Source organism: Paroedura picta, chromosome 4 (assembly GCF_049243985.1).
Source record: "Paroedura picta isolate Pp20150507F chromosome 4, Ppicta_v3.0, whole genome shotgun sequence".
Taxonomy (NCBI): Eukaryota; Metazoa; Chordata; class Lepidosauria; order Squamata; family Gekkonidae; genus Paroedura; species Paroedura picta.
The window spans coordinates 137,197,271-137,223,327 of record NC_135372.1 but is presented as its reverse complement, the minus strand read 5'-3'; the positions used below and the strand labels follow the sequence as shown (position 1 = coordinate 137,223,327).

The following is a 26,057-nucleotide window of genomic DNA, read 5'->3' as shown; positions in this document are numbered from 1 at the left end:
GCAGCCATTGTTGCTGCTCCCCCTGAAAGCACCCGCCAATTTATATACAATTTATACACAATCATGAACCATGGATCTTCACGCCATTGCTCAGTTTTGGTTGGATTTCTGTGAAAGAACCCTTGCATCATTTTATGGTTGGGGGTCACCACAACACGAGGAACGGTATTAAAGGGTCGCGGCATTAGGAAGGTTGAGAACCACTGGTATAGATGGGGCCCAAGATGTTAATTGAGCTGCCCAGATGTTCATTGGCCCCAACCAAATGCCTGGTGGAAGAGCTCCGTCTTACAGGCCCTGTGGAACTGACTCAGTTCTATCATGGTCCTTGGCTCCTCTGGGAGCTCCTTCCACCAAGTCTGGCCTGGGGCCAGATGGTGTAGTGGTTAGGAGTGTGGACTTCTAATCTGGCATGCCAGGTTCGATTCTGCACTCCTCCATCCAGCTGGGTGACCTTGGGCTCGCCACGGCACTGATAAAACTGTTCTGACCGGGCAGTGATATCAGGGCTCTCTCAGCCTCACCCACCCCACAGGGTGTCTGTTGTGGGGAGAGGAATGGGAAGGCGACTGTAAGCCGCTTTGAGCCTCCTTTGGGTAGGGAAAAGCGGCATATAAGAACCAACTCTTCTTCTTCCTCTTCTTCTTCTTTTGAGCCAGTGATCATCAATTTATTTGCACTGGACGATCCTGATGTCTTTCGGGTGGCATAGTTACGTTAAGTGGTCCCTCAGGTTATCATTCCCTTCAAACAGCATCTGCCAAATGGATCAGCTGCTGTCCATCAGATGACTAAGTGTTCAAGAAACGCTGCCGGTTGGGGACAAGCATTGTTGGTGATGCTGCTTCTCGAGCTCCAACCAGCTAGTGGTTGGACTTCAGCTCTAGGCTTGGAGCTTCTTGGTTTTTCAGCCTTTCTTTAATAGAGAAAGGCTGCTTTTCGCTACCGAAAGCCCCAGGAAGATGCAGGCATGGGACAGAATGTCCTTCCAGAGGAAACACAGCCACTGTTCTGTTTACCGACTTACGAATTGAGTAGGCGTGTTTCCTGGGGGCTTCCAAAATACCGGGGCCAGCGCGGGGAGCTCTAGACATTCATGCGCATCTCATTATTCTGTACTGTACCACTCTCCTCTTGAGAGTGGCAGCTGGATAAAATGACTCCGTTGCAAAACATTAGAATAAAGATTATTTGAATGGTTTTATTCTCCCACCCAGTGGAGTCTGAACTGCTCACACACATAGAAGCCAGTGAGCAAAGGAAATGGCAGCTGGCATGGCCCAGGAGCATAGCGGTCAGGAAGGCCATTTTCACTCCTACCATGAACTCATGTGATCTCCTGTTCCTCAGGCTACCCATTTACAATATTAATTTTCAGCGTGGATCTATCTGTGGATTCTTAAATCCAGGGTTTTGAGCTACAGACGGACCAGAATTTTTTTTTTTTGTAAACCCAGGTTTGCACAAATATCAGAAAGCTTAAAAAATAGATGGTGGGGTTAACCCCTCCCCACAAATAATAGAAGCGGCGCCTGTATCTTTAAGAAGCAGAGGCCCTCTGAGATCTCAATGGCCAAAGGGGGGTTTGCTAGGCAACCATAAATGTACTGTCATCCTTCAAACCTTGGTTTCTGTCAGTAAAAAGAAGAAGAAAGGTCAGGGCCTTTTCCAGAGCTATTTTGGCCTTCCAGTCTACCACTGATCTTATACTGATCCCCACTGACCACCTTCCTCCTGACCCGGAGAGAGAATTTATCGGGACCAGACAGAGTACAAAGCACTGGAAAATCGCTACAATGTTAGAGTCAGCAATACTGGCCTTGAAGGACTAATGGTCCAACTCAGCATATGGTCACTTCATATATTGTAGTAGATGATGTGAAGGACCACTCCCCGAGACCCTGGAGAGCAGCTGCCAGTCAGAGTAAGCAATACCTATCTTGATGGACTAACATCTGACTCAGCATATGGAAGCTTCATATGTGTTCATCATTATTATCATCATCAAGCAGATTTCTTCCAAACCAGACTGGTGAGAGATTCTGGCTTTGTGGAGGGCATCATCTGGGCATGGAATTTGGGTCACTGTGGATGGGCAGGTAGTTGTGAATTTCCTGCATTCTGCAGGGGGTTGGACTAGATGGCCTTTGAGGCCCCTTCCAACTCTATGATTTTAAGCTCAACAGAGGCAGTGATGTTGTTGATGATGATATATCTTGGCACTGTACGGGGATAAAGTTAATCAGGTCCCCTATTCACAGAGTTACAATCTAAAAAGGATTTAAAAAAAAAAGGCTATGAAAGAGATAGGGGAAGCTTTGTGCCATCTGGTTAAAATTGAACAAATGTCTATGCAATAATTGATACTGAAATATATATATATATATATATATATATATATATATATATATATATATATATATATATATATATATATATATATATATATATATATATATATATATATATATATATATATATATATATATATATATATATATATATATATATATATATATATATATATATATATAATGTCCTATGTTTTCAATGTAGCATTTCCTTTGTGGCTTACAACACTCATTAAAATGTGCAGGAATAGAAACAAGTGTTACAAAAACAGCAGCAGACAAATCACCGGAAGCAACAGCAGAATCATGAGAAAAGAGTCACAAAAGGGCAGGAGCCTGAAAGCAGCTAAATGCGGAACTGCAAACTCCACTTAAAGAAAAAAAAAAGAATAAGAGCCGTACACAAACTTGCAAAACTCTAGGTGAAAAAAATAACTAAGATATTCCCTAACATGGATGGCCCAGGCCAGCCCAATCTTGTCAGATCTCAGAAACTGAGCAGGGCTGACCCTGCTTAGTATTTGGATGGGAGACCTCCAGGGGAGACCAGGGGTGCTTTGCAGAGGCAGGCAAGGGCAAACCTCCTCTGCTTGTCCATTGCCTTGAAAACCCTATGCCATAAATCCGTTGTTTCCACCCCCCCCCCCCTGATCTGGATGGCCCAGGTGAGTCTGGTCTTGCCAAACCTTGGAAGCTAAACAAGGTTGACTCTGGCTAGTGTTTGGACTGGGGACCATAAATTGGCTGCGGCATGCCATTTACACACCCACAAGAAGAAGAACACTTTGAAAAAGAAGACTATGGGATGGGCAGCAAATGTAGAAAAGCTGTTGTAAGCCACTTTGGTTCCACCACTGGGGAGAAAAAGCAGGATATAAATGAATAAATATGCAAAGGAATGCAGGAATGCAACAAATGGTACAGAATGGGCAGTAGATATAGGAGAACTGTTGTTTCAAGCAAAGGTTGTATACACCCTTTTCTTGGATGCTTTAGGATGCTTTGGGCTGATCCTGCGTTGAGCAGGGGGTTAGACTAGATGGCCTGTATGGCCCCTTCCAACTCTATGATTCTATGATTTTCTTCCCTTTCGGTCCACCACTGGGGGAAAAAAGCAGGGTACAAATTAATAAATACACAAAAGAAAGCAGGAATACAACAAATGCAGGTGGTAGATATAGGAAAACTGTTGTTTCTCCCCTTCAGGCTCCCCACCGGGGAGAAAAAGCAAGGTATAAATGAACATACAAAAGAAAGCAGGAATAAACAGAATGCTACAGAACGGTAAGCCTCTCTAGGGAGAAAAAGCAGGATATAAATGAATAACTATGCAAATGAAAGCAGGAATGGAAAGGATAGTATGGACAGAAGATCAAGTAGGAGAAAGGTGTAGTAGGCAAGCTGTTCATATTTACACCATGTGGGATCTAAGGAGACAACCAAGGGTCTCAAAGGGAGCAAGTTGCACACTTAAGGAACGGCCACACAGAAACAACTTAAAAGAGCAGAGGATTAGTAAGAAGATTAGCTTTGGTGAATGAAGGGGCTGCAGAGAAGAAAAGACAGCAACAAAGATAAATGAGACAATAGAAGCCCACGAAGACTCTTGAACATCAAATGAAGAGGTTTCAACTGACTATGAAACAATAGAGGAAGGCAGGGGAAAGAATGCCGCAAAGACGTGACACGGAACTGCAAAGAAAGGAAAAATTAGGCAGACGGGGGGCGGAGGATCTGAGATGAGAGAGAACAGGACTGACATAAGAGGCAGAAAGACTGAGACACAAAAGATTACGCCCGTCGATATGCGCTGGAGAAAACACGACTCTAAAAAAGAGTTTAGGTTGGCTGGATTTCAGAAATGTTATCGAGAGAAAGCCAACAATCTTTCGCTGGAGCGCTAACGTGAGCCGAAAGAGAAAAAAGAAAGATAAAGCCCCAAATCTTTAGCTTGCCGAGAAGGGTGACAATCCTTGCAGAGAGAAAAATGGCCATTGGCTCTTTTCAGTCCTCTTTGTCAATCTCTTCTTTTGCCGGTTCCTTCCTCCCTTTCTTCTGATAGCAGGCAGAATGTCTACTGCACACTCTTCATTATCTTCCTCTGCTAACGCCCCTTCCATCTCCCCCTGTCCGATCCCCTCACTCTCTCTTCTTCCCCTTTCTCCACTTTCAGCCTCTGATTAGAATTCCAGCACTCAAGTTTGTTGCCGGAGGAAAACAGACAACCGAGAATCCATCTCTGTCACTCCTAAGGATGTGGGCTTGACTGCAGGAGACAAAATAAAATTCAAAAATCCATCACTGTCACCTCTTGTGAATTCTGTGGGAGGGCAAAGCAGGGGGATCAATCAATGTTTTTCAGAGCGATTGTGAGGCAAAGCTCTCCCGTTCCTCTTATGGGTTACTAGGTGTAGTCATGGGCTCACGTCGGCCCATTATGCATGGAGCGGAAGGTCCGCATTCGGGGTGGAATGGTAGCAGCTATAATCACCAATTATGCACGCTGCAGGCGGCAACCGGGCGCAGAGTCAACATAGGCCACCGAAAAAGCCACATTAGCGAAATGCGGAAGAAAGTGGAGCTTCCCGGGACCAGGGCGCAACCAGAAGCGGCTCCGGAGTAGCCGTGTGCATAATCGGATACTCTGGGTTTTGCCACTGTTGCGTTCTGTCCCGTGCGTAAGCGGTTTGCTTCGCCTCTTCCTCCTCCGCGTTCTCCATGCTGCCGTTTCAGCGGCCGTGCATAATAGGCCATTGACTTGCAGGGGTCCTCAAGGCCAGCGTTAGGAATGGGTCACTGGCTTATCACGAGAACCTGCAGCGCACAGGATGGGAGTGGGGAATCAGGAGTGATGAGGGTTCCAGCAAGAACATGTCCCGATTGGTCATCACCACAGGACGCCGGTTGGACAAAAAACCACAACTGCCCTAAGGGAGGGGTGCTTTATAAATCTAATTATTAATAACAGGGCTAAAATCTGGAAGAAAAAAGCTGCAATGTAGAGAGCCCTAGAGTTACAGCCTTTGACTTTTGGGAGTTTAATGCTGGGTCCTCTAATACAGGCTTGAAATGTGTTAGATAGTTAAACTAGATGCTCATGTTTTCTTTGCTATATGACTTTGGGGCCCTGTGTTGCCTAGAGATGAGACATTTTTTTTTGAATGTTATGCAAATAAACAAGGATTGTTTTCCATGTGCAGCTCTGGGAGCCCATGGCGTTCAGACAAGGAATCCTTGACAGCAATACTTTTAGCCAACAATCTTAGAATAATGCATTTGATGGGGGTCCAAGTGGGCATGATGAGGATTTCTAATTAAAGTGAAGAATTAGGCCTTGAGTACTGCATCACTGTCAATGCCAGAGGGTTGGACCTGAACCAAATGAGCTCCCCAATGATGAGAGAATTCTTGCATTTGTGCCACTTTTGAATAACTGTATTGCTCATTTTTGCACCTGCGATGCACAATGGCTATGCATGATCCCTGAAGAAATTCACCTGGCCTCAACCTGGCCCTGGCTCCTGCCTAGTGGAATCATGGAATCATAGAATCATAGAGTTGGAAGGGGCCATACAGGCCATCTAGTCCAACCCCCTGCTCAACGCAGGACTATCCCTAAGCATCCTAAAGCATCCAAGAAAAGTGTGTATCCAACCTTTGCTTGAAGACTGCCAGTGAATGAGCTCCCCAGGGACATCAGGGCCCTGGCCGAACTGACTAAGTTCCACAGGGCCTTCAAGATGGAGCTCCTCTGCCAGGCCTATGGTTGAGGCCAGCTAGGAAATTACACCTCCAAAATTACCAGGCCCCCTTTGTGCCCCTTCTTTCCTACTCCTCGGGCCTTCTGACATTGTCATCAATCAGCTCAACCCTGGAACATACTGTTGATGCTGATAACGTAGATAATTCTTTATACCTTAAATTGTGATTTTAGAGTTTGTAGATGTTATTGCTGAATTGTTTTATTGTTTATACAATGAATTCTTGCTGCTCACTGCCCTGAGATGGGTGACCGAGAGGGGCGGTATTGAAATGGATGGAATAAATCAATCAATCCCCGTCGCATAAAATGGTAAATTTGTACACTAATGTATTATTTATGTATTCCATGACTGCTTGTTTATATATGATGTTTGGCAATAATTGGTATTTATTATTTACTGTTCAGTTTTATCCTTAGCATGCCAACGAAGGTACTGTACCCTGTGTATTCCATGCCGTATATCAGGAAAACAAGAAGAAATTGTTTCTACTTTGAGAAGCTTTTTAATTTTAAGAAAAGTGCCAACATCCAAATGAATGTACTAACATTAGGAAAAAATTAATACGCTGACTTGAATTTAATAGCAGGCTAAATAAGACCGTTCCAATCCACTTCCGTGTCCGTTTCCAAATGGCTTTTGCCATTTCTCCTGGAAAATCCAGTTGCAAAGCGCAGTGAAAGTAGATTAACATTTTCATCAATGATTTGGACAAGGGGGTGGAGGGACTCATTAAATTTGCAGATGACACCAAATTGGGACACCCCAGAAGATAGAGAGAGAGATCAACGAGATCGGAACATGCTGAAAAAGTGGGCAAATGAGAACAAGATGCAATTCAATAAGGAGAAGGGCAGAGTTCTACATCTGGGTCACTCAAATGAGAAGGGTGCCTACTGGATGGGAAAGACACTGCTGGGTAGCAGTGTGTGCGAATAAGATCTTGGGATACATGTGAACCCAAAGCTAAATATGAGCAGACAGTGTGATGTGGCGGTAAAGAGCTAGAAAGTAGCAAAGGGTTTGCTGCTCTTGGTTACCTTTAATGGATGAGGCACAGAGCCAGCCTCATAGCGGTTTGGGGTTTAAAAGGAATAATCTTGACATTTTTCAGAGAACTGGATTAGATAGCCTTGGAGGTCCCTTCCAACTCTATGATTCTATGATTGTTTGATTATACGTGAATGTCTATCATACTCATCTGCATCAGTTGCCTTACCGAAGCAGTGCACAAAAGCTTAAAGAGTAATTACTAAGAAAACACACTGCAAGCCCCTATGGCTGGGCTTTGCAAGCAAGACTGCATGCCCACACATCAGCAGACAGAGAGAGCTGAGAGCTTAATTGAGGATTGCTTCCTCCTCACTTGCAGAGGAAACTTCTCTTCCAGAAGAAGGAGGAAGTGGGTGGTGACTCAACTTAAACAAAGGGATCTTCCAGCTACTTGCTTGGAAAATTCCACTCCTTATGGCTGCAATCCCAGAGGTCACCATTTGGTGTCACTATTGAGCACATAGGTGCAGCTTAGTGGTAGATCGGCTTAATAACAACAACCCTTCAGGGTTGACTTCACCAAATCACTTGCTGATTGCAATTCTAACAGGGGGTATCTGTCTACTCAACTGTTCACTCAGCAGCTGTATACACAAGTCCAAACCAAAGGGCTGAGATGGAGAAAGGAAGGAAGGAAGGAAGGAAGGAAGGAAGGAAGGAAGGAAGGAAGGAAGGAAGGAAGGAAGGGAGGGAGGGAGGGAGGGAGGGAGGGAGGGAGGGAAAAATAGTAGCCCCTGAAATGAAAGTGTCTGGCCAGCTCTCTGCATGCTGTGCTATCATTCAAAATACATCATTAATGCAGAGGAAATCTCAAAAACGTGTAATTCCTCCCCTGCAGTTTTAAGTGGTGTAGTCCATTCTGCCGTCCCAGCGCTTGCACTAGTATTTTATTATCTGTCTAGACTATTATTCTTGCTTGTGAGGCATTCTTTTCTAGCAGCCACTTGAAGATTTCCATAGCCCTGTGGATGGCAGCCCTAGACGGAATAAAAAGCTTTTGCCTTTCCCACCTGGAGAAGAACTCTGTGCCTCCAGGAAATTACACCCTTATCTACAGCTGACCTAATAAGACACCCCTGGGAGGAGGCTGGGCCCTATCTCAAGCAGAAATCTCAATAAATCTCTTATGTTTACTAATGGCCAAACTGATGTCCAGCCAATCGTACCTGTATCCAAAGCCATCGTGGTGGAGAAATCAGAGAGTTGGGTGAAGCCCTGGAAGGTTGTGAAGCTGCCCTTGGGCCTGTCACTCTCTCCTTCAGCCTCACCTACCTCACAGGGTTGTTGTGAAGATACCATGGAGGGTTAAAGAACCACATAAGCTTCATTGAGTTTTTTGGAGGATAGATGGAGAACACTCCATTCTTCAGGTGCCAATCTGTTGGTAATGCCTGGTACCAAAATTATCCACCTGGCCTCAATCAGTGTCAGAGCCTTTCTCCCTGTGGCTCCAACCTGGTGGAAGGAGCTGCCATCCAAGATCGGGCCTCTGGCTGAGCTATTATAGTTCTGCAGGGCCTGTAAACCAGCACTATTCTGCCTGGTCTATGGTTGAGGTCAGGGCTAAGCAACTCTGTTTCCCTGCTCTCCTTCCTCTTCTGGAATATACTATCCGCCCTGTAGGCCAGAAGGAAGATGGCTGGGGAGGTGTGGTTTTGTTGGCTGCTGATAGTTTATTATTAGTTTTAGTAATTTTATGCTGTTTTGATTGTTTTATTGATTGTTTTATCCCATTGTTGTGAACTGTCCTGAGCCCATTTGCAGACGGGGGGCAGTATAAAGCTGAATGAATGAATGAATGAATGAAGGAAGGAAGGAAGGAAGGAAGGAAGGAAGGAAGGAAGGGAGGGAGGGAGGGAGGGAGGGAGGGAGGGCTGGGAAAAAAATAACATTTAAAAATGTGAGAGAATGGGATCCAGATTCCACTTCTGCTAGGGCCCTGTTGCCTTAATAAAACAATAACAACAACAACATGTTTTATTCACCAGTAAATCACAACGGAATCTGTAGAAACCATTTGCTCCAAACATAAACAAGCACAACGCAGGATGCAAAAGAAAAGTGCTGTTTACATATTAATCAGAAAGACAGCCGGTACTGGAATCATTAAAGCGATATTTTCTGGAGTTGGAGGGAAAGTGGTATTATTTCAACAGGAGTTTCTCTCTCTCTCTCTCTCTCTCTCTCTCTCTCTCTCCCTCCCTCCCTGTGGATAAACGCAGGCACAGGCAGGCACACCGAGGCATCCCCAAATGCGCCGGCCAATTCCTGCCAAGCCTTATCCTCGCTGATTATTCATGCAATCAGTTCTAATTGTCCCCCAAGCGCAATCGCGGCGCTCGCCCGGGCGGTGGGGTCGTGCGTGCCCCTCTGCCTCGGCACCCCTCCGCGAACTTTCCCCGGCTGCGCCTGAAAGCCAGAAGATCAGAAGCGCCGGCTCAGTTGAGAGGAGGGGGAGAGGAATCTGGGGGCGCCGCTTGGCGCTGCCCACCAGCGCTCGCCGCGCTCTTTAGCTCAACGGGTTCGAGGCGCGCCTCCGCCTCCTTTGGGCAGCAGCCGCCGCTCCGCTTCTTATATTTTTGGCTTGCAGGCGAGTCGCTCGCTTGCTCGCTCGCTCGCTGGCCAAGCTGCAGAGGGATCATCCAGGCGCTCTCGCAGCGAGCAGAGGCTTCTTCTCGTCCTCCCCCCTTTTTTTTGGGGGGGGGAGCAAAAATCAGGAGGGCGGAGAGGACAGGGACGAGGAGGGCGAGCCGGAGACGGACTCCGTCGAGGAAAGAAGCGGAGCCGGAGTCAGAGGGTTCCTTGCGCGTCTCAAGGCGAAGGGGCGAAGCGGCGATGCTCCAGGGGTCGCTTCTCCTCTGACTGCCCGCCCGGAGGACGCGAGCCCCGGCGGCCGGCGATGGCGCTGCCGCTCGCCGCCCGCTGGATCCGCTGAGCCCCGCCGTGGTGCTGAAATGGACAGCTCCCCGGCCGCCTGGCCGCTGAACGGCTCCGGCAGCGCGGAGAAAGGCGGCGGCGGTGCCAGCGGCGGCGAGCAGCTGTTGGCCGGCCGCTTCTCCACCCTGTGGACCGTCGCCTTGGCCGTGCTGATGGCGCTGCTGATCGTGGCCACGGTGGTGGGCAACGCGCTGGTCATGCTGGCTTTCGTGGTGGACTCGAGCCTGCGGACGCAGAACAACTACTTCCTCCTCAACCTTGCCATCTCCGATTTCCTAGTAGGTAAAGTACCCGACTCGGCTTCACCTCTCTTCTTCCGCTGCCCGGGAGACCCTGGTCTCGGGGACTTGAACGGGGGGGGGAGGTCCACAGCTAATCCCCCCCTCGCCCCAAAAGAAAAAGCAGGGAAGGGAGTTCAAGAGTCTGTCTGTAGCGACAGAGAGGAGCCAGGAGTCCAGGGAGCGCCGTCCAGGCTTACGCGATTTGGGGCGGCGGGCAAGCTTTCGTGAGTCACCACTCCTTTCTGCAGATGCAGCTCGGATGGGAATCTGGAAAAACAGGGGTGGGGGTGGGGGAAGCTTAGCAGGGCTGGCCCGGAGGGGGCAATTCAGCCTTCTACTCCTTAGGGCTTCTAAAAAGTAACTGGAGGGAAATAGAAACCTAGAGTTGGGAGGCACTTTAGAGGTCATCTAGTCCAACCCTCTGCTCCATGCGGGATCAGCTTAAAGCATCCAGGATAAGGATCTGTCCAGCCCCTGTTTGAAAACCACCAGTGAGGGGGAGCTCCCCACCTTCTCAGGCACCTGATTCCACAGCTGAACTACTATGATTGTGAATTTTTTTTCCTGATATCTAGCCAATTCCATTATACACATAGTTTGAATCCATTACTGTGGGTCCTATCCTGCAAACAGGAACCTTTCCTTGCCCTCCTCCAAGTGACAAACTTTCAAATCCTTCAAGAGAGCCATCCTATCCCCTTTTGACCTCCTCTTCCCCAGGCTGAACAGCCCCAAGTCCCTCAGCCTTTCCTCACAGGGCTTGGTCTTTTCCAGTCTAACATCTAACAAGATACATCTGAAATATTTTTTCCGATTGTGTTTAGGAAAGCCAGTACATTTTCTCGTGGCTTTCAGAGTCGGAGAAAAAAATGGACTTTAAGCAAGAGGGGTGTTGTCACAAAGAGGCTTGGACTGGTGGAATTCATATCTGCCATGGTCGTCCAACTTGGTTTATATAACCAGGCATTCTCTCTCCACCCTGTAACCATGGCACGGAGGGTGGAACCCACTTGAGATCCATGTTGGGGCTGGGTTTTGGCATTATTCCTTGTACTGACTGCCTACCTTGATTCCTGAACCAAAGCTTGAAAAGGTATCTAAGAATAATCCCCATCGGTATTAAAAAAAAACCCTCCATTCCAGATAAGAAACGCAGCCTAAACTGGCACAAGTCATAGAATCATAGAATCATAGAGTTGGAAGGGGCCATACAGGCCATCTAGTCCAACCCCCTGCTCAACGCAGGATCAGCCCAAAGTCCAGGAAGTTTGGAAGAACTTCCTTTCACCGGAACGTGTGCAGGCACATCCTTGTGTTTACAAAGGCACATCCAAAACAGCTTAATCTCGTAACACCTTCAATTCCAATAAGAATGGGCAGGGCATAAGTATTTGAGGGTCAAAGCTCTCTTTGTCAGATAGGACAATAAAATCAGAGTCCCGTAGCACCTTTTCAGGCCAACAAAGATTTATTCAAGGCATGAGCTTTTGAGTGCTATTGAGCTTTTCATCAGACTATATGCTTGCACTCGAAAGCTCACGCCTTGAATAAATCTTTGTTGGTCTTAAAGGTGCTACTGGGCTCTGATTTTATTGTGCTACTTCAGACCAACACGGCTACTCATTTGAATTTGTCAGATAGGGAGAACTTTGACTCTTGAAAGCTGCCCCCCCCCAATCTAATAGTCTCTAAGGACTGCAGGACCCAAATCTAGTATGATCTACTGCAGACTTTGAACCATTAAAAAACCCCTACAGGCTGGCAGAGATGGGTTGCCACCTTAGTCCTAAACAGAATAAGCAATAACCCCCAAATGTAGGATTCCCCCCCTCCCCATACCCCCATCTGTCTCCCATCAAGACACTCAAACAATTAAGTATCTCGAGGAAGGGTTAAACTCCCTCTGTGGGGATCAGAGATGTTGGTTGAGCTTGTGGTACTTCCCTCTTTCTACATTCATTTCTGTAATAAAGAGTAGTTTCCCATACTATGAAAGGAAAATGGGGGGGGGGGGATCAGACGACCAGAGAGATGCGCATCAAAGGACATGCATCTTCTAAAACCTGCTCCCTTGTGCTCGCTGAAGGCTGTCGAACTCCTATGCACGTCTTCATTCTACCCGAGACAGGAGGGAGGGCTACATCTGTGGTCCTTGCCTCCCATGTGTTCGTACGTGAGAGGGGGGGGAAGCACAAACAGGACCCCCCTTCCCCTGCACGCTTTTTCCTTTAGAATGTCTCTCCCATCGAAACCATCTCGATCCTCTTCCCACCTTCCGGTTTAGACCCTGAAGATGATCCCGCAAGGTCCTTCTAGACCTAATGCAAGTGGTAGGAGATTCTGTGAGAAGTAACCGCTGACCTAACAACGGCTGTTGATTCATTCTCACCAGCAGGCTCATCAAAGTAGACCCGCGTGAGAGAGAGAGACGCTAGTTCTGAAAGGGTGTTGCGAAAGAGGGAAAATCTTAGCAGGGAGTTTTGTTTGGGGGAAGTGGAGGCGTTAGCTCTGGGGGTGGGTTTGTGTCAGAGGGGAGAAGCAACCATATGGGAGTCTGATGCAAGCGATCATTCTACAAACAGCGCTGTTATCCAGGGAGGGAAATGCCTGGCCACTCCAATCCATCAACCTAGTTCTAAATATGCAATTCAAAAACGATCCCCATGGCTTTATCGCACGGATATTTTACTTTGATCCACTGCTCTCCTCTGTCTGAAAGCATCCTTTAAAGACATACGTTTACAAAAGCTCCAAGCCTTGGAATAGGGACCTGTGAAAGGTGAAAAGCTAATTTCCTATTCATCAGCATTTAGCAAGGGCTTAAGTGAGATGGGTTAAGTGGGTTTCTTCTGTCAGGGTCTTCTGCAAGCATTTAGTGCTTGGGGTGTCTGGACACAGCACAGACCATATCACCTCCTTTGCTCTCAGGATCATTGAGCTGGAGGGGAAAATAGAGGCCATCTAGTCCCACCCTCTCCTCAATGGAGGATCAGCATAAAGCATCCAGGAGAAGGATCTGTCCAACCACTACTTGAAGACCGCCAGTGAGGGGGACTCCCCACCTCCTTAGGCAGCCCATTCCACTGCTGAACTAGACTCCTAGAATCCTAGAATGGGAAGGGGCCATGAAGGCCATCTAGTCCCACCCCTGCTCAATGCGGGATCAGCATAAAGCATCCAGGAGAAGGATCTGTCCAACCGCTGCTTGAAGAACACCAGTGAGGGTTAGATCCCCATCTCCTTAGGCAGCCCATTCCACTGCTGAACTAGACTCCTAGAATGGGAAGGGCCATGAAGGCCATCTAGTCCCACCCCCTGCTCAATGCAGGATCAGCATAAAGCATCCAGGAGAAGGATCTATCCAACTGCTGCTTGAAGACAGCCAGTGAGTGGGAGCTCCCTACCTCCTTAAGCAGCCCATTCCACTGCTGAACTACCCTGACTTTGAACAATCCCCCCCCTCCCCATTTCTTGGCAACATCTTTCTACAAGCAGCTTAAAGCTCATGACTGTGGGTCCTCTCCTCTGCTGCCAATAGGAACCTTTCCCTGCCCTCCTCCAAATGACAACCTTTCAAATACTTCAAGGGAGCCACCCTGTCCCCTCTCCACCTCCTCATCTCCAGGCTGAACATTCCCAAGCCCCTCAGCCTTTCCTCACAGGGCTTGGTCCCCAGGCCCTGGATCATCCTCATCCCTCTCCTCTGCACCCCCTCCATTGTGTCCACATGCTTTTTGAAGTAAAACCTCTTAATGGCAAAGAGCGAAATCTCTTTTCACAGATTCCAGAGGACCCTCCCCCTCCTCCCAGCTGCCCCGTAGCTTTTTCGGAAGCCGACAGCTCACCCTTGGATAGCAAAGCTCAAAGCAGAGAGCCTCCCGTGCCAGAAGGCAGAGTTCCACATGGCAGGATTCAGTCCCTGAACACAGAGGCTCTCAAACAAAGACGGATGGTCCTGCCAGGCAGCCCGGAGAGAGCAGGGCTTGTGCAAAACGGTCGTCAGCACAGATTCCCCACCGATGCCAAACTAGATGGATGGCGTGCCAAGGTGGATGGAGGGCTAACAGTAAAGGGGAACGAGGTGGACTAGCTCCTTGCCAAGTCGCTTAGAAGCATAATAAAAAAACCCAAGAGGACAAGAAGTTTAAGGGAAGAATCACTTTTTATCGCGTTGACGGGCGTTGTCAGCAAAAGGGGGGAGCATGCAGGGACAGAAAGCCCAAATCTGTTTTGTGCAGATTAGTGATGTGGTTTCCTGGGCAGTCTTAAACAGAGTCCCCGCCTCTGAAGTCAGTTTTGAAGGGTGCAGCTGCTTAGGGCTGGCCTGCTAGAAGGGTTGGATAAAGCCAGGTTTCTTTCACTCCGTCTCACCCCCGTTTCGCTCCTTGGTACATCCCCCTCCTCCCTTCCACGTGTTTAAGTGAGCCAGTGTGGTGGAGTGGTTAAAGAGCAGTGGGCTGTAATCTGGAGAACTGGGTTCGATTCCGCACACCTGCCCATGCAGCCAGCAGGGTGATCTTGGGCCACTCACAGTCCTCTCGGAGCAGTTCTCACCGAGCTCTCTCAGCCCCAACTACCTCACAGGGTATCTTTTTGGGAGAGGAAGGAAAAGGTGATTGGAAGTCAGTTTGCGACTCCTTTGATAAGTGAAAAGCAGGTATATAAAAAACCCAGCTTTTCTTCTTCTTGTCCTTTCTCCGGGTAGGTCCCATGATCCCCGGCATAGCCCTTTTGGGTGGTCCAAGCAGACCTTCCCCTTTCCGTATTCCCTAGGGAAAACATGTTTAAATCCAACCCCTGGCCTCCAAGCAGGGATTTCTTTATGTTTAAGTGGTTTCTCCTGCCTACGATGTGTGAGATACTCCCTGAGAGCTTGAAGCATTTTGCATTCCATGGGTCTTCCTGAGAGCCAGTTACGGCTATCGCTAAATCACATGCTCTCTGCGCTTCTTGCTCCTGCATGCATGCAGTGCATAATGCAGTGCTCAGAGACCGAGTAAAAAAAATGCACGGGGCATTTCTTGCTACTGTCTCTGTGGCACAGACAGGCTACTCGGAAGCCGGTGTGTTGTGGTTGTCCAAGTATCAGGCTAGGATCGGGGGGACCCAGTCTGAACCCTTGCTTGGCCACAGATATTTGCTGGCTGGCCTGGGGCTAGTCGTACGCCTGACCTACCTCACAGGGGCGTTGTGAGGATAAACTGGAGGCAAGGAGAACTCTGTAAGCCACTTTCGGTCCTTGTTGGGGAGGAAGGCAGAGTAGAAATGAAGCAGGGTGGGAGTGAGCCTGGTGATGCAATCCCGATTTAAGTTCTGGAATGGGTTTCAACTGCAGTAGTTCGCCATAGGAAAGCCAGCTTGGTGTAGTGGTTAGGAGTGAGGACTTCTAATCTGGCAAGCTGGGTTTGATTCCCTGCTCCCCCACATGCAGCCATGACCTTCGGCTCGCCACAGCACTGATAAAGCTGTTCTGACCAAGCAGGAATATCAGGGCTCTCTCAGACTCACCCACCTCACAGGGTGTCTATTGTGGGGAGAGGAAAGGGAAGGCGACTGTAAGCCGCTTTGAGACTCCTTTGCATAGAGAAAAGTGGCATATAAGAGCCAACTCTTCATCTTCTTCTAGGATCAGCTCAGGAGACACTCCACAGAGCTCTCCTCTTGAATGCCAAAAAGCAATGTATTTTAAGAACACTTCTTATGATTTTTTAAAAAAAGACAACAACTTCACAATAACTATAGCAACAGGCGATTTTCTCCTTTAAAAAAAAAAAAGTGCAAGGGTATTTGCGCTTTTGGTTTGCTTACGTGGCTTGTCTCCCTGTGCGGAAATGCAGTTGCGTAAGTGCGTAGAACTAATCCTCCGGGAAGGTGCTCTGAATCGCTGTGGCCTCTGAAATGCGGGGCTGGAGGGGGCTGGGTCCCGCAAACCTGGTGGGATTTAAGAAGCATAATTGAGCCGAGTGTGCAGTCCTTTTTTTTTTTTGTGCTTTTCTTATAAAGGGATGAAGTCCTAGCATTTCGAAAGAAGTCCTATGTGTACCTTTCCTTCCCAGTGAAAATATCAAGCCCGCTTCTTTTTATTGGAAGGATCAAAGCTGGAAGCCTGGAGAAACTGTGCTGATCCTGTAGACTTGGCTGAACGCCATCTCTCTTCCCTGTCCGCACTCATCTGCTCTCAAACTGAGAGTGCTTTTGGATTGGGCATGGCTGCTGGTAACTTAGGTGGTAGCCAGGGCAAGTGGCACTGTACTTTGAGGTGGGGCCGGTGCCATGGTGTAAGAACATCAGAATGGCCCAGCTGGAGCAGACCGGGGGTCCATCTAGGCCAGCCTCCTGTCTCACATAGTGGCCAGCCAGTTTCTCAGGAGGGCCAACAACAGGGTCGAGACACCAAGGACTTCATAAGAACCCTGGTGGATCAGGCCAGTGAGGCTCCATCTAGTCCAGCATCTTGTGTCTCACAGTGGCCGAACAGTTCCTCTGGAGGTCCAGCAAAAGGGCACAGAGGCCAAGACATAGCCTAATTTCATCAAATCTCAGAAGCTAAGCAGGAGTCAGTACTTGGAAGGGAGACCAACAAGGAAGGTTCTGCAGAGGAAGACAACAGGAAACCTCCTTTGCTTCTCACTCGTGTTGCAAACCTCTGTCTTGGATCACCATAAGTCTAAGCTAAGCAGGGTCAGTACTTGGAAGGGAGGCCACCAAGGAAGGCTCTGTAGAGGAGGGCAATGGCAAAACCACCTCTGTTTCTCTCTTGCCCTGAAAGGCCCATAGCTCAATGGTGACTTGCTGGCACCTACAATGCAATCTTTGCTGAGCAATGTGATGGCTGCTCAACCCCAAGCATCAATGATGAACCCATGATGCCCCATGATGTCATCAGGAGAGGGGCTGTGACTCAACAGGGGGGGTATCTGCTTGGCATGCAGAAGGCCCCAGGTTCAATCTCTTGTCACCTCCTCATCTAGGGAGGTGCAAGACTTGAGAGTGGCACGGCTGGCATTTTTCTACCTATGCCATGCCAAACTACTAGCACCCTACTTGAGCCCAGAACACCTGGCCACAGTTATCCATGCAACGGTCACCTCCAGCTTGGATTTCTGGAACTTGCTCTATGTGTATCTGGCCTTATTCTTGTGCTGGAAATCACAACTGGTCCAGAATGCAGTGTTCTGGGTTCTTACAGGTACACCCTGGAAGGCACACATTGGACCTGTCCTCTAACAGCTTGCAGCTTGCAGCTGAATTCCAGATTCAGTATAAGGTATTGGTTGTTACCCATAAGGCCATTCTGTGTATCTGAGAGACTGCCTCTCTGTCTCTGTCTCTGTCTCTGTCTCTCTCTCTCACACACACACACACACCGGAAGAATACTCTGTTCTTTGAATAACAGCCAATTGGTGGTATCTGTCACCAATGAGACACATCTGGCCTCAACCAGGGCGACATTTTCCATCCTGGCCCCTAGCTGGTGGAATGAGCTCCTGAGCATATACAGGCCCTGAGAACATAAGAACATCAGAAGAGCCCTGCTGGACCAGACCAGTGGTCCACCTAGTCCAGCATCCTGTGTCCCATTTGGGCCAACCAGTTCCTCTGGAGGGCCAATAACAGGGCAGAGAGACCAAGGCCTTCAGAAGAACATCAGAAGAACCCTGCTGAACCAGACCAGTGGTCCTCCTAGTCCAGCATCCTGTGTCCAATTTGGGCCAACCAGTTCCTCTGGAGGGCCATCAACAGGGCAGAGAGGCCGAGGCCTTCATAAGAACATCAGAAGAGCCCTGCTTGACCAGACCAGTGTTCCACCTAGTCCAGCATCCTGTCTCCCATTTGGGCCAACCAGTTCCTCTGGAGGGCCAATAACAGGGCAGAGAGACCAAGGTCTTCATAAGAACATCAGAAGAGCCCTGCTGAACCAGACCAGTGGTCCACCTAGTCCAGCATCCTGTCTCCCATTTGGGCCAACCAGTTCCTCTGGAGGGCTAATAACAGGGCAGAGAGACCAAGGCCTTCATAAGAACATCAGAAGAACCCTGCTGAACCAGACCAGTGGTCCTCCTAGTCCAGCATCCTGTCTCCCATTTGGGCCAACCAGTTCCTCTGGAGGGCCAATAACAGGGCAGAGAGACCAAGGCCTTCATAAGAACATCAGAAGAACCCTGCTGAAACAGACCAGTGGTCCTCCTAGTCCAGCATCCTGTCTCCCATTTGGGCCAACCAGTTCCTCTGGAGGGCCAATAACAGGGCAGAGAGACCAAGGCCTTCATAAGAACATCAGAAGAGCCCTGCTGGACCAGACCAGGGGTCCATCTAGTCCAGCATCCTGTCTCACACAGTAGTCAGACAGTTGTTGGCACAATTCTACAGGGCCTGTAAGATGCAGCTCTTCCACAAGGCCTTTGATTGGGCCAAAATTAACATCTCCCTACTTACCTATCTATTGCCCCACTTATCCCTCTATCTATGCATCCTCAGACCAGCTTGACCTATTTGGAATAACCTTAAAAAGCTACCTTGGAGAAACGGTTCCTGTTAATTTTTAATCTGTTTGTTGCCTACTCATAAACTAATTTTAAGTTTTATATATCACTTTGTGCACTGCCCCGATCCGGCTTGCCGGGAGGGCGTTTTAGAAACCTAAGAAATTATTTAACAGTTTTAAAAAAGGAACGGGGCGGGTGATGATGTGAAAGAGTTCTACCTGAGGCCCTAGAAAACTGCTGCTGGTCAGAGTAGATTTTGATAGATCAATGGCCTGATTCATTCTAAAGCAGCTTCATGTGTATTCATGAGATCTAGATCAATTTAAGTTTGGGTTTTGGGTGCAGCTTTGAAACCGAAATTGCGTTGGCCCTGCTGATGGATGACTTTCACCCAGAATGTGATAGAGAGAGTGTGTGTGTTTGTGCTGGTGCTCCGAGCAGGGTCTAACGCCACCACACAGGGGATCTTTCTGAATCTTTTCACCAAGATGAGAGAGAACTCCCGGAAGAGCTAAGGGCCCCGTCGGAGTTGTCGGCTTTCCGCAGGGCCTGCAAGAAGGAGCTCTTCCGCCAGGCATGTGGTTTGTTTGTTTGTTTATTATATTTGTACATTGCCCTCAACAAAGGCTCAGGGAGGTTCACAGGACAGAAACAGAGGGCCCTTGGGAAGTGGTGGTACAGGTTGGCCTCAACCAAATGCCTGGTGGTGGAACTCCCTTTTGCAGGCCCTGTAGAACTGTTCAAGTTCCATTGGGGCCCTGATCTCCTCTGGGAGCTCATTCCACCAGATGGGAGCCAGGATGGAGAAAGCTCTGGCCCTGGTTGAGGCCAAGCAAGCTTCCCTGGGGCCAGGGACCACCAGGAGGTTGGAATTCCTAGAGCATAAGCTGCACTCCATCCAGGTTGCTTCCTCACTTGGGCCTTTCCTGCCCAGCCACAGGACCTCCATCTTTGAAGGGTTGAGCTTCAGACAACTCTGCTTGAGCCATCCTGTCACTGCTTCCAGGCAGCTGGCTAATCTTTCTGGGGGAGAGTCAGGGCGGTGTCCCTAGAGATACCATCTGAGATGAACAAAGATCAGCTAGGATCCTCGCTCCCAGTTTCCAGACCTACATGCTGCATGGAGCAGGGGAAAGTTGATGTTTTATGGCTCGCCATCTTGTTTAGTGTGATCTATATAATTTTGAAGGGTATTGCTGGGGATTTTATTGCATTTTGTTTATTCTTGTTAACCGCCATGAGACATTTGTGAGCGGCAGTATATAAATATAATTATGAATGAATGAATGAATGAATGAATGAATGAATGAATGAATGAATGAGAGAGCAAGATGGGAATTGGAAACCTGGTAATTCTGTTCCTGCCTTTTTAATTGTTCCAAAATCTTGGGGTTGGTTCACGGAGGCTGTTCAACTCTATGGTGGTGATGTTCCAGTTTCCACAACGCTGAATTCTACCTCCTCTGCCTCTCTAGCCAATCGGCCCTCAAGGCTGGGGGTTCAGTTTCAACCCTGCTTGCACGTTGGGGGCAGAGTACATCAAAAAGTGTCTCAACATTGTTGTCCTGCAGACTTTCTCGACCAGGGTTTCATGGAGTGGGTGGGAATTAATTTTTATATATATTTTAAATCTGTTAAACACTTACCAGGGGATAAGACCATATATGGACACATTGACTCACACCCCTTCCCAAAATGGCCATTGATGGGCCTGGAGGGGGTAGAAAAAGCAGGAAGGGAAGGGAAGGGAAGGGAAGGGAAGGGAAGGGAAGGGAAGGGAAGGGAAGGAAGGGGGAAGGGGGAAGGGGAAGGGAAAGGGAAAGGGAAAGGGAAAGGGAAAGGGAAAGGGAAGGGGAAGGGGAAGGGGAAGGGGAAGGGGAAGGGGAAGGGGAAGGGGAAGGGGAAGGGGAAGGGGAAGGGGAAGGGGAAGGGAAAGGGGAAGGAAGGGAAAGGGGAAGGGAAAGGGGAAGGGGAAGGGGAAGGGGAAGGAAAGGAAAGGAAAGGAAAGGAAAGGAAAGGAAAGGAAAGGAAAGGAAAGGAAAGGAAAGGAAAGGAAAGGAAAGGAAAGGAAAGGAAAGGAAAGGGAGTGAGTGAGTTAGTGAGTGAGTGAATAAACACATAAATAAATAGTTGAGAAAGGCTCTTTTATAGGACTGCCATTAGTAAATTATGTTGCAAAACTGCAGTCACCACCTACGATTTGCTGCTGCAAATTTTAAAAAGGTACCTGGGAAACAAAAGAACGCCAGAAGTCTATTTATATTCCATTTGGGATTATTTTTAAGCACAGTCTGCAAATTGCATGGGGGAAGGGGTTAAAAATACCCTGTGAGTCTCCCCCTCCCTGGAAAACACCGCTCCAGGGGAGTTTTTCAACAGTGGCGTGAAACCACAGGGAGAGATTGGGAGTTAAATGTCATGTATACACAGATGTCTTGCACGGCTCTGTCTCCGTTCCGTCTTAATCAGGTGAGGTTGCGGATTCTCAGATCAGCGTCTGGATGCAGGGATGGGCTGGCTGCGAGCAGAGAAATAGAAACTTGGTCTAGATAAGTCTGAGATTCTATAGGTCCGTAATTGGGCTGATTAAGGAAAGGCCTGCCTGAGACAGGGTTATTCTCTGGCTGAAGGAGCTGGTGAAGAAGACGAAGACAAAGGAGGAGGAGGAGTTGGTTCTTATATGTCGCTTTTCTCTACCCAAAGGAGTCTCAAAGTGGCTTACATTTGCCTTCCCTTTCCTCTCCCCACAACAGACACCCTGTGAGGGAGGTGAGGCTGAAAGAGCCCTGAGATTACTGAAGAAGAAAAAGAGTTGGTTCTTATATGCTGCTTTCCTCTACCTGAAGGAGTTTCAAAGCGGCTTACATACGCCTTCCCTTTCCTCTCCTCACAACAGACACCCTATGAGGGAGGTGAGGCTGTGGAGAGCCCTAATATTACTAAAGAAGAAGAGTTGGTTCTTATTTGCCGCTTTTTTCTACCAGAAGGAGTTTCAAAGTGGCTTACAATCCCCTTCCCTTTCCTCTCCCCACAACAGACACCCTGTGAGGGAAGTGAGGCTGAGAGAGCTCAGAGATTACTGAAGAAGAAGAAGAGTTGGTTCTTATATGCCGCTTTTCTCTACCCGAAGGAGTCTCAAAGCGGCTTACAGTCACCTTCCCTTTCCTCTCCCCACAACAGACACCCTTGTGAGGGAGGTTAGGCTGAGAGAGCCCTGATATTACTGAAGAAGAAGAGTTGGTTCTTATATGCTGCTTTTCTCTACCCGAAGGAGGCTCAAAGTGGCTTCCATTCACCTTCCCTTTCCTCTCCCCACAACAGACACCCTGTGAGGGAGGTGAAGCTGAAAGAGCCCTGATATTACTGCACATACTACTGCCAAGACAAGTCTCCCCCATCCTATATTGGTGTATATGGTTTTTCCTTTATAGAAAAATCTAGGCCCATTTTGTGGTGATCTTCCTCAGAGATTCCTATCGGATTTTCCGAAAGTAAACTGTAGCAATTACGACTTGAAAACATCACCTTGCTGAATGCAATTTAAGTGTTCCATAACATCATCAGCTTTACTATAGAATCTTACCTTATTGTTTATATCTCTAAGCTTGTAAGAGGGGCAATGCCAGCTTTCTCATTTTCTTGAAGCCAAATACAAGGGAGGGTAAGACCACAGGTCAGCAATAAGCAAGAAAACAGGAAACACCTGTGCTAGTAGGCTCTTTAAAAACTCCCCAAACATTTTATTTCTTTGGAGTCCAGCTAAAATGACCTCCGGCTTTATTTCATTTTCAAGGATTTTTCCTCAATGGCTAGGACATATACCAGGGGTAGTCAAACTGCGCCCCTCCAGATGTCCATGGACTACAATTCCCAGGAGCCCCTGCCAGCATTCGCTGGCAGGGGCTCCTGGGAATTGTAGTCCATGGACATCTGGAGGGCCGCAGTTTGACTACCCCTGTACTATTATATTAGGAGGAAAGATCCCTGAAAACGAAATCAATCCAGAGGACTCCAAAGAACAGTTGAAGAGGGGTTTTTTTGTTAATTAACCTGGTAGCCTCCTTGGCACAGGTGTTTCCAGTTTTCTTCATATTTTCTTGGTCTGACGCAGAGCCTTGTTTTGATATAAGCTGTGGAATGTTCTCTGAGAAGGCTGATAATATTAGCTATTATAACAAACAACTCTCCGGTTAATTCCACGCAGCTGTGTACGTAATTAGCACATTCTTAAAGTTAAAGATCACAATATTGCCGATCATAAATATTAATATACTAGTACCATCGCTCCATTTAACACATTTCATTTATACGAAGCGTCACTACAACTTATTGATAGAGATTGAGTGTCTTAGTAGAAACTTACGCTCCTTCAGAAAAGGTTGAGAGTAATCTCTTCACAAAAATGGCCTTACAGCAGTAATTCCTATAAAAAAACAGGACAGGTTCAAAGTTGTTGTTGTTATTATTTGATTTATTGCCTGCCACTTCCAAAGCCGGCAGGTGGCACGTTACAATGTCCAACATAAAAACCCCAATTAAAACCCCTGTTAAAAGACATAAAAATTACAAATATGGCGGGAAAACCCCCACCCATCCCTACTACCAAAGGGGCGAGGAAGGAGGTCAAGATAACTCACACCTGGGGGGGGGGGAGTATCGATCATCCTTGCTGACCCCAGCCTCAACCATAGACCTGGCGGAAGAGCTCCGTTTTGCAGGCCCTGCGGAACACTGGAAGGTCCCGCAGCTCACCCGGGAGCTCATTCCACCAGGTCGGGGCCAGGACCGAAAAGGCCCTGGCCCTGCTCAAGGCTAGACGTACTTCCTTGGGGAAGGGTTGTTAGGTGCAAAGTTGTGTCTGACCCATCGCAACCCCATGGACAATGATCCTCCAGGCCTTCCTGTCCTCTACCATTCCCCGGAGTCCATTTAAGTTTGCACCGACTGCTTCAGTGACTCCATCCAGCCACCTCATTTTCTGTCATCCCCTTCTTCTTTTGCCCTCAATCGCTCCCAGCATTAGGCTCTTCTCCAGGGAGTCCTTCCTTCTCATGAGGTGGCCAAAGTATTTGAGTTTCATCTTCAGGATCTGGCCTTCTAAGGAGCAGTCAGGGCTGATCTCCTCTAGGACTGACCGGTTTGTTCGCCTTGCAGTCCAAGGGACTCGCAAGAGTCTTCTCCAGCACCAGAGTTCAAAAGCCTCAATTCTTTGACGCTCGGCAGTTTCCTAAAAAGCAGAGGCATCACCCTGCCAACAAAAGTGTGTCTAGTCAAGGCTATGGTCTTCCCAGTTGCAATGTATGGCCGAGCATCAAAGAATTGAGTCCGGGAACGACCAGTAAATTTTCACCCGCAGAGCGTAAGGCCCTTCAGGGAGCATAGGGCGATAGGTGGTCCCTCAGGTATGTGGGTCCCAAGCTGCATAAGTTGTATTAAGACCATACGTTTTTAACATAAATCCAAGCTGTCTCTTAACAGAATGACATTTTTGAACCTCATAATGGCTGTATAGATGAGGTGCTGATTTGCACCATAAATCGTCTGTAGAGTGTTCCTTTTCGACACAATGTGCTCCTAAAAGCACTTCCAATCACTGGAAGGCCCATCAAGGCCCATTCAAGGCATTTAAAATGTCTCGCCTGCTTTTAATTAGTAATCTGCTTGATGGTTTTTCACCTTGCTGATTGCTTTTATTTTTGTCCGTTTGTCTGATGTTTTTCAAGTACTGTGTAATTGAAACGGTTGCTCTTGGTTTTGCTGGTTTAGAATTCTGCGGATCTTTTGTTGATTTTATGCTGGCGTATTTGGGGATCGCGGGAAAGAAGACAATAGAATCATAGAGTTGGAGGGGGCCTCTGGGGTCATCTAGTCCAACCCCCTGCAGAATGCAAGAAAGGGGCACAAGAGCCAAGCATGCACACAATCCCTTCTGTCCATCCATTTACAATCTGTCTACGTTCATAGAATTAGCATTTCTGTTAATGGGGTGGTCTAACCCAGGGATTCCCAAGCAGGAGTCCATGGACCCCCAGTTGTCCGTGGGAGCCCCAGGGGTCCAAGGGAGCCCCAGAGGGGGTCCACAGCCTTTCACCTACTGCCTTAATGGACTCAGCCACAAGTTATGAAAGCAGCCACTTTCATTGCTCCCCCCAAGCATGAGTAAGTTCTCTTATGGTTAAACACCTGCACATCTACTCCTGCCTTAAACAACCTCCTATCTCTTCTCCTCTCAGTCCTCCTGGGTGGTGATGTCACTTCCAGTGATATGTCACTTCCAGGGGGTGTGGCTGGAATGCATGGCCAGCCGACATTACTTCCTTGAAGCCTGAAAATTTATTTCAGGGGCTCCTCCATAGTCCAAAGGTTGGAAAAGGCTGGTCTAGCTGGATCTCATCAGATTGGGAAGCTGAGCAGGGGCACTACTTGGACAGAGAATCCACCAAGGAAGACTGCAGAGAAAGGCGAGGGCTATGTTGGAAATGCAAACACGAGAAGGGTGATTTTTTCCGTCTTTGGTGGGACTATAAGAAGGCAAGACAATATCAGAATAACGTTCTTGAGGAATTGCAAAAAAAGATTGAAATCTAATTTTGAAAAAAACTCGGAATTAATTTTTGGGGTTTTTCTAGAGGGGAAGTTTTTTAAGGAGATTAGGGTTTTGTTCCTGTATGCAGATTGGTCTTTGTGTTGTTCATTATTTTTAATTGCATTTATATTCCGCTGTTTCCAGCACAGCGGACTCACAACAGATCACAATATGTAAAACCAATCCAACAGTAAAAAAATATCCTCTTCCACCCTCCCATAACCCCAATGCCACACCGGCCATCATCTCACACTTCCCCCCATCCCTCCCAAACCATACACATGCGGATATAACAATACAACATTCTGAAGGAGGGGTTAGATCTTCCTTCATGTTTGCCCCACCTTGCCGCAACCAAAGGCCTCGTGGAAGAACTCCATCTTGCAGGACCCATGGAACTGCTTTAGCTCCGTCAGGGCCATCAGCTGTTCTGGGAGCTCATTCCACCAGTCTGGAACCAGGGCCGAAAAAAGCCCTGGTTGAAGCCCAGGGACCTCCAGTCTGTCTGAAGAAGAAGAAGAAGAAGAAGAAGAAGAAGAGTTGGTTCTTATATGCCGCTTTTCCCTACCCGAAGGAGGCTCAAAGCGGCTTACAATCTCCT

The 26,057-nt window shown here is 47.9% G+C and overlaps 1 protein-coding gene and 1 long non-coding RNA gene across 2 annotated transcripts in view; one reads left to right on the top strand and one right to left on the bottom strand.

Moving 5' to 3' along the window:
- LOC143836465 (uncharacterized) overlaps positions 1–23,295 on the bottom strand; it is a 43,671-nt gene extending 20,376 nt beyond the window's left edge. The window contains exons 1-2 of the long non-coding RNA XR_013230620.1: positions 23,234–23,295; positions 16,192–16,314 (exon numbers count right to left, since the gene is read on the bottom strand). This is a non-coding gene — a long non-coding RNA (uncharacterized LOC143836465). The remainder of the gene's footprint in view (positions 1–16,191; positions 16,315–23,233) is intronic.
- HRH3 (histamine receptor H3) overlaps positions 9,470–26,057 on the top strand; it is a 38,311-nt gene continuing 21,723 nt past the window's right edge. Inside the window, exon 1 of the mRNA XM_077335779.1 lies at positions 9,470–10,384. Coding sequence (XP_077191894.1) covers positions 10,120–10,384 — 265 coding nt within the window. The 5' untranslated portion in view covers positions 9,470–10,119. The remainder of the gene's footprint in view (positions 10,385–26,057) is intronic.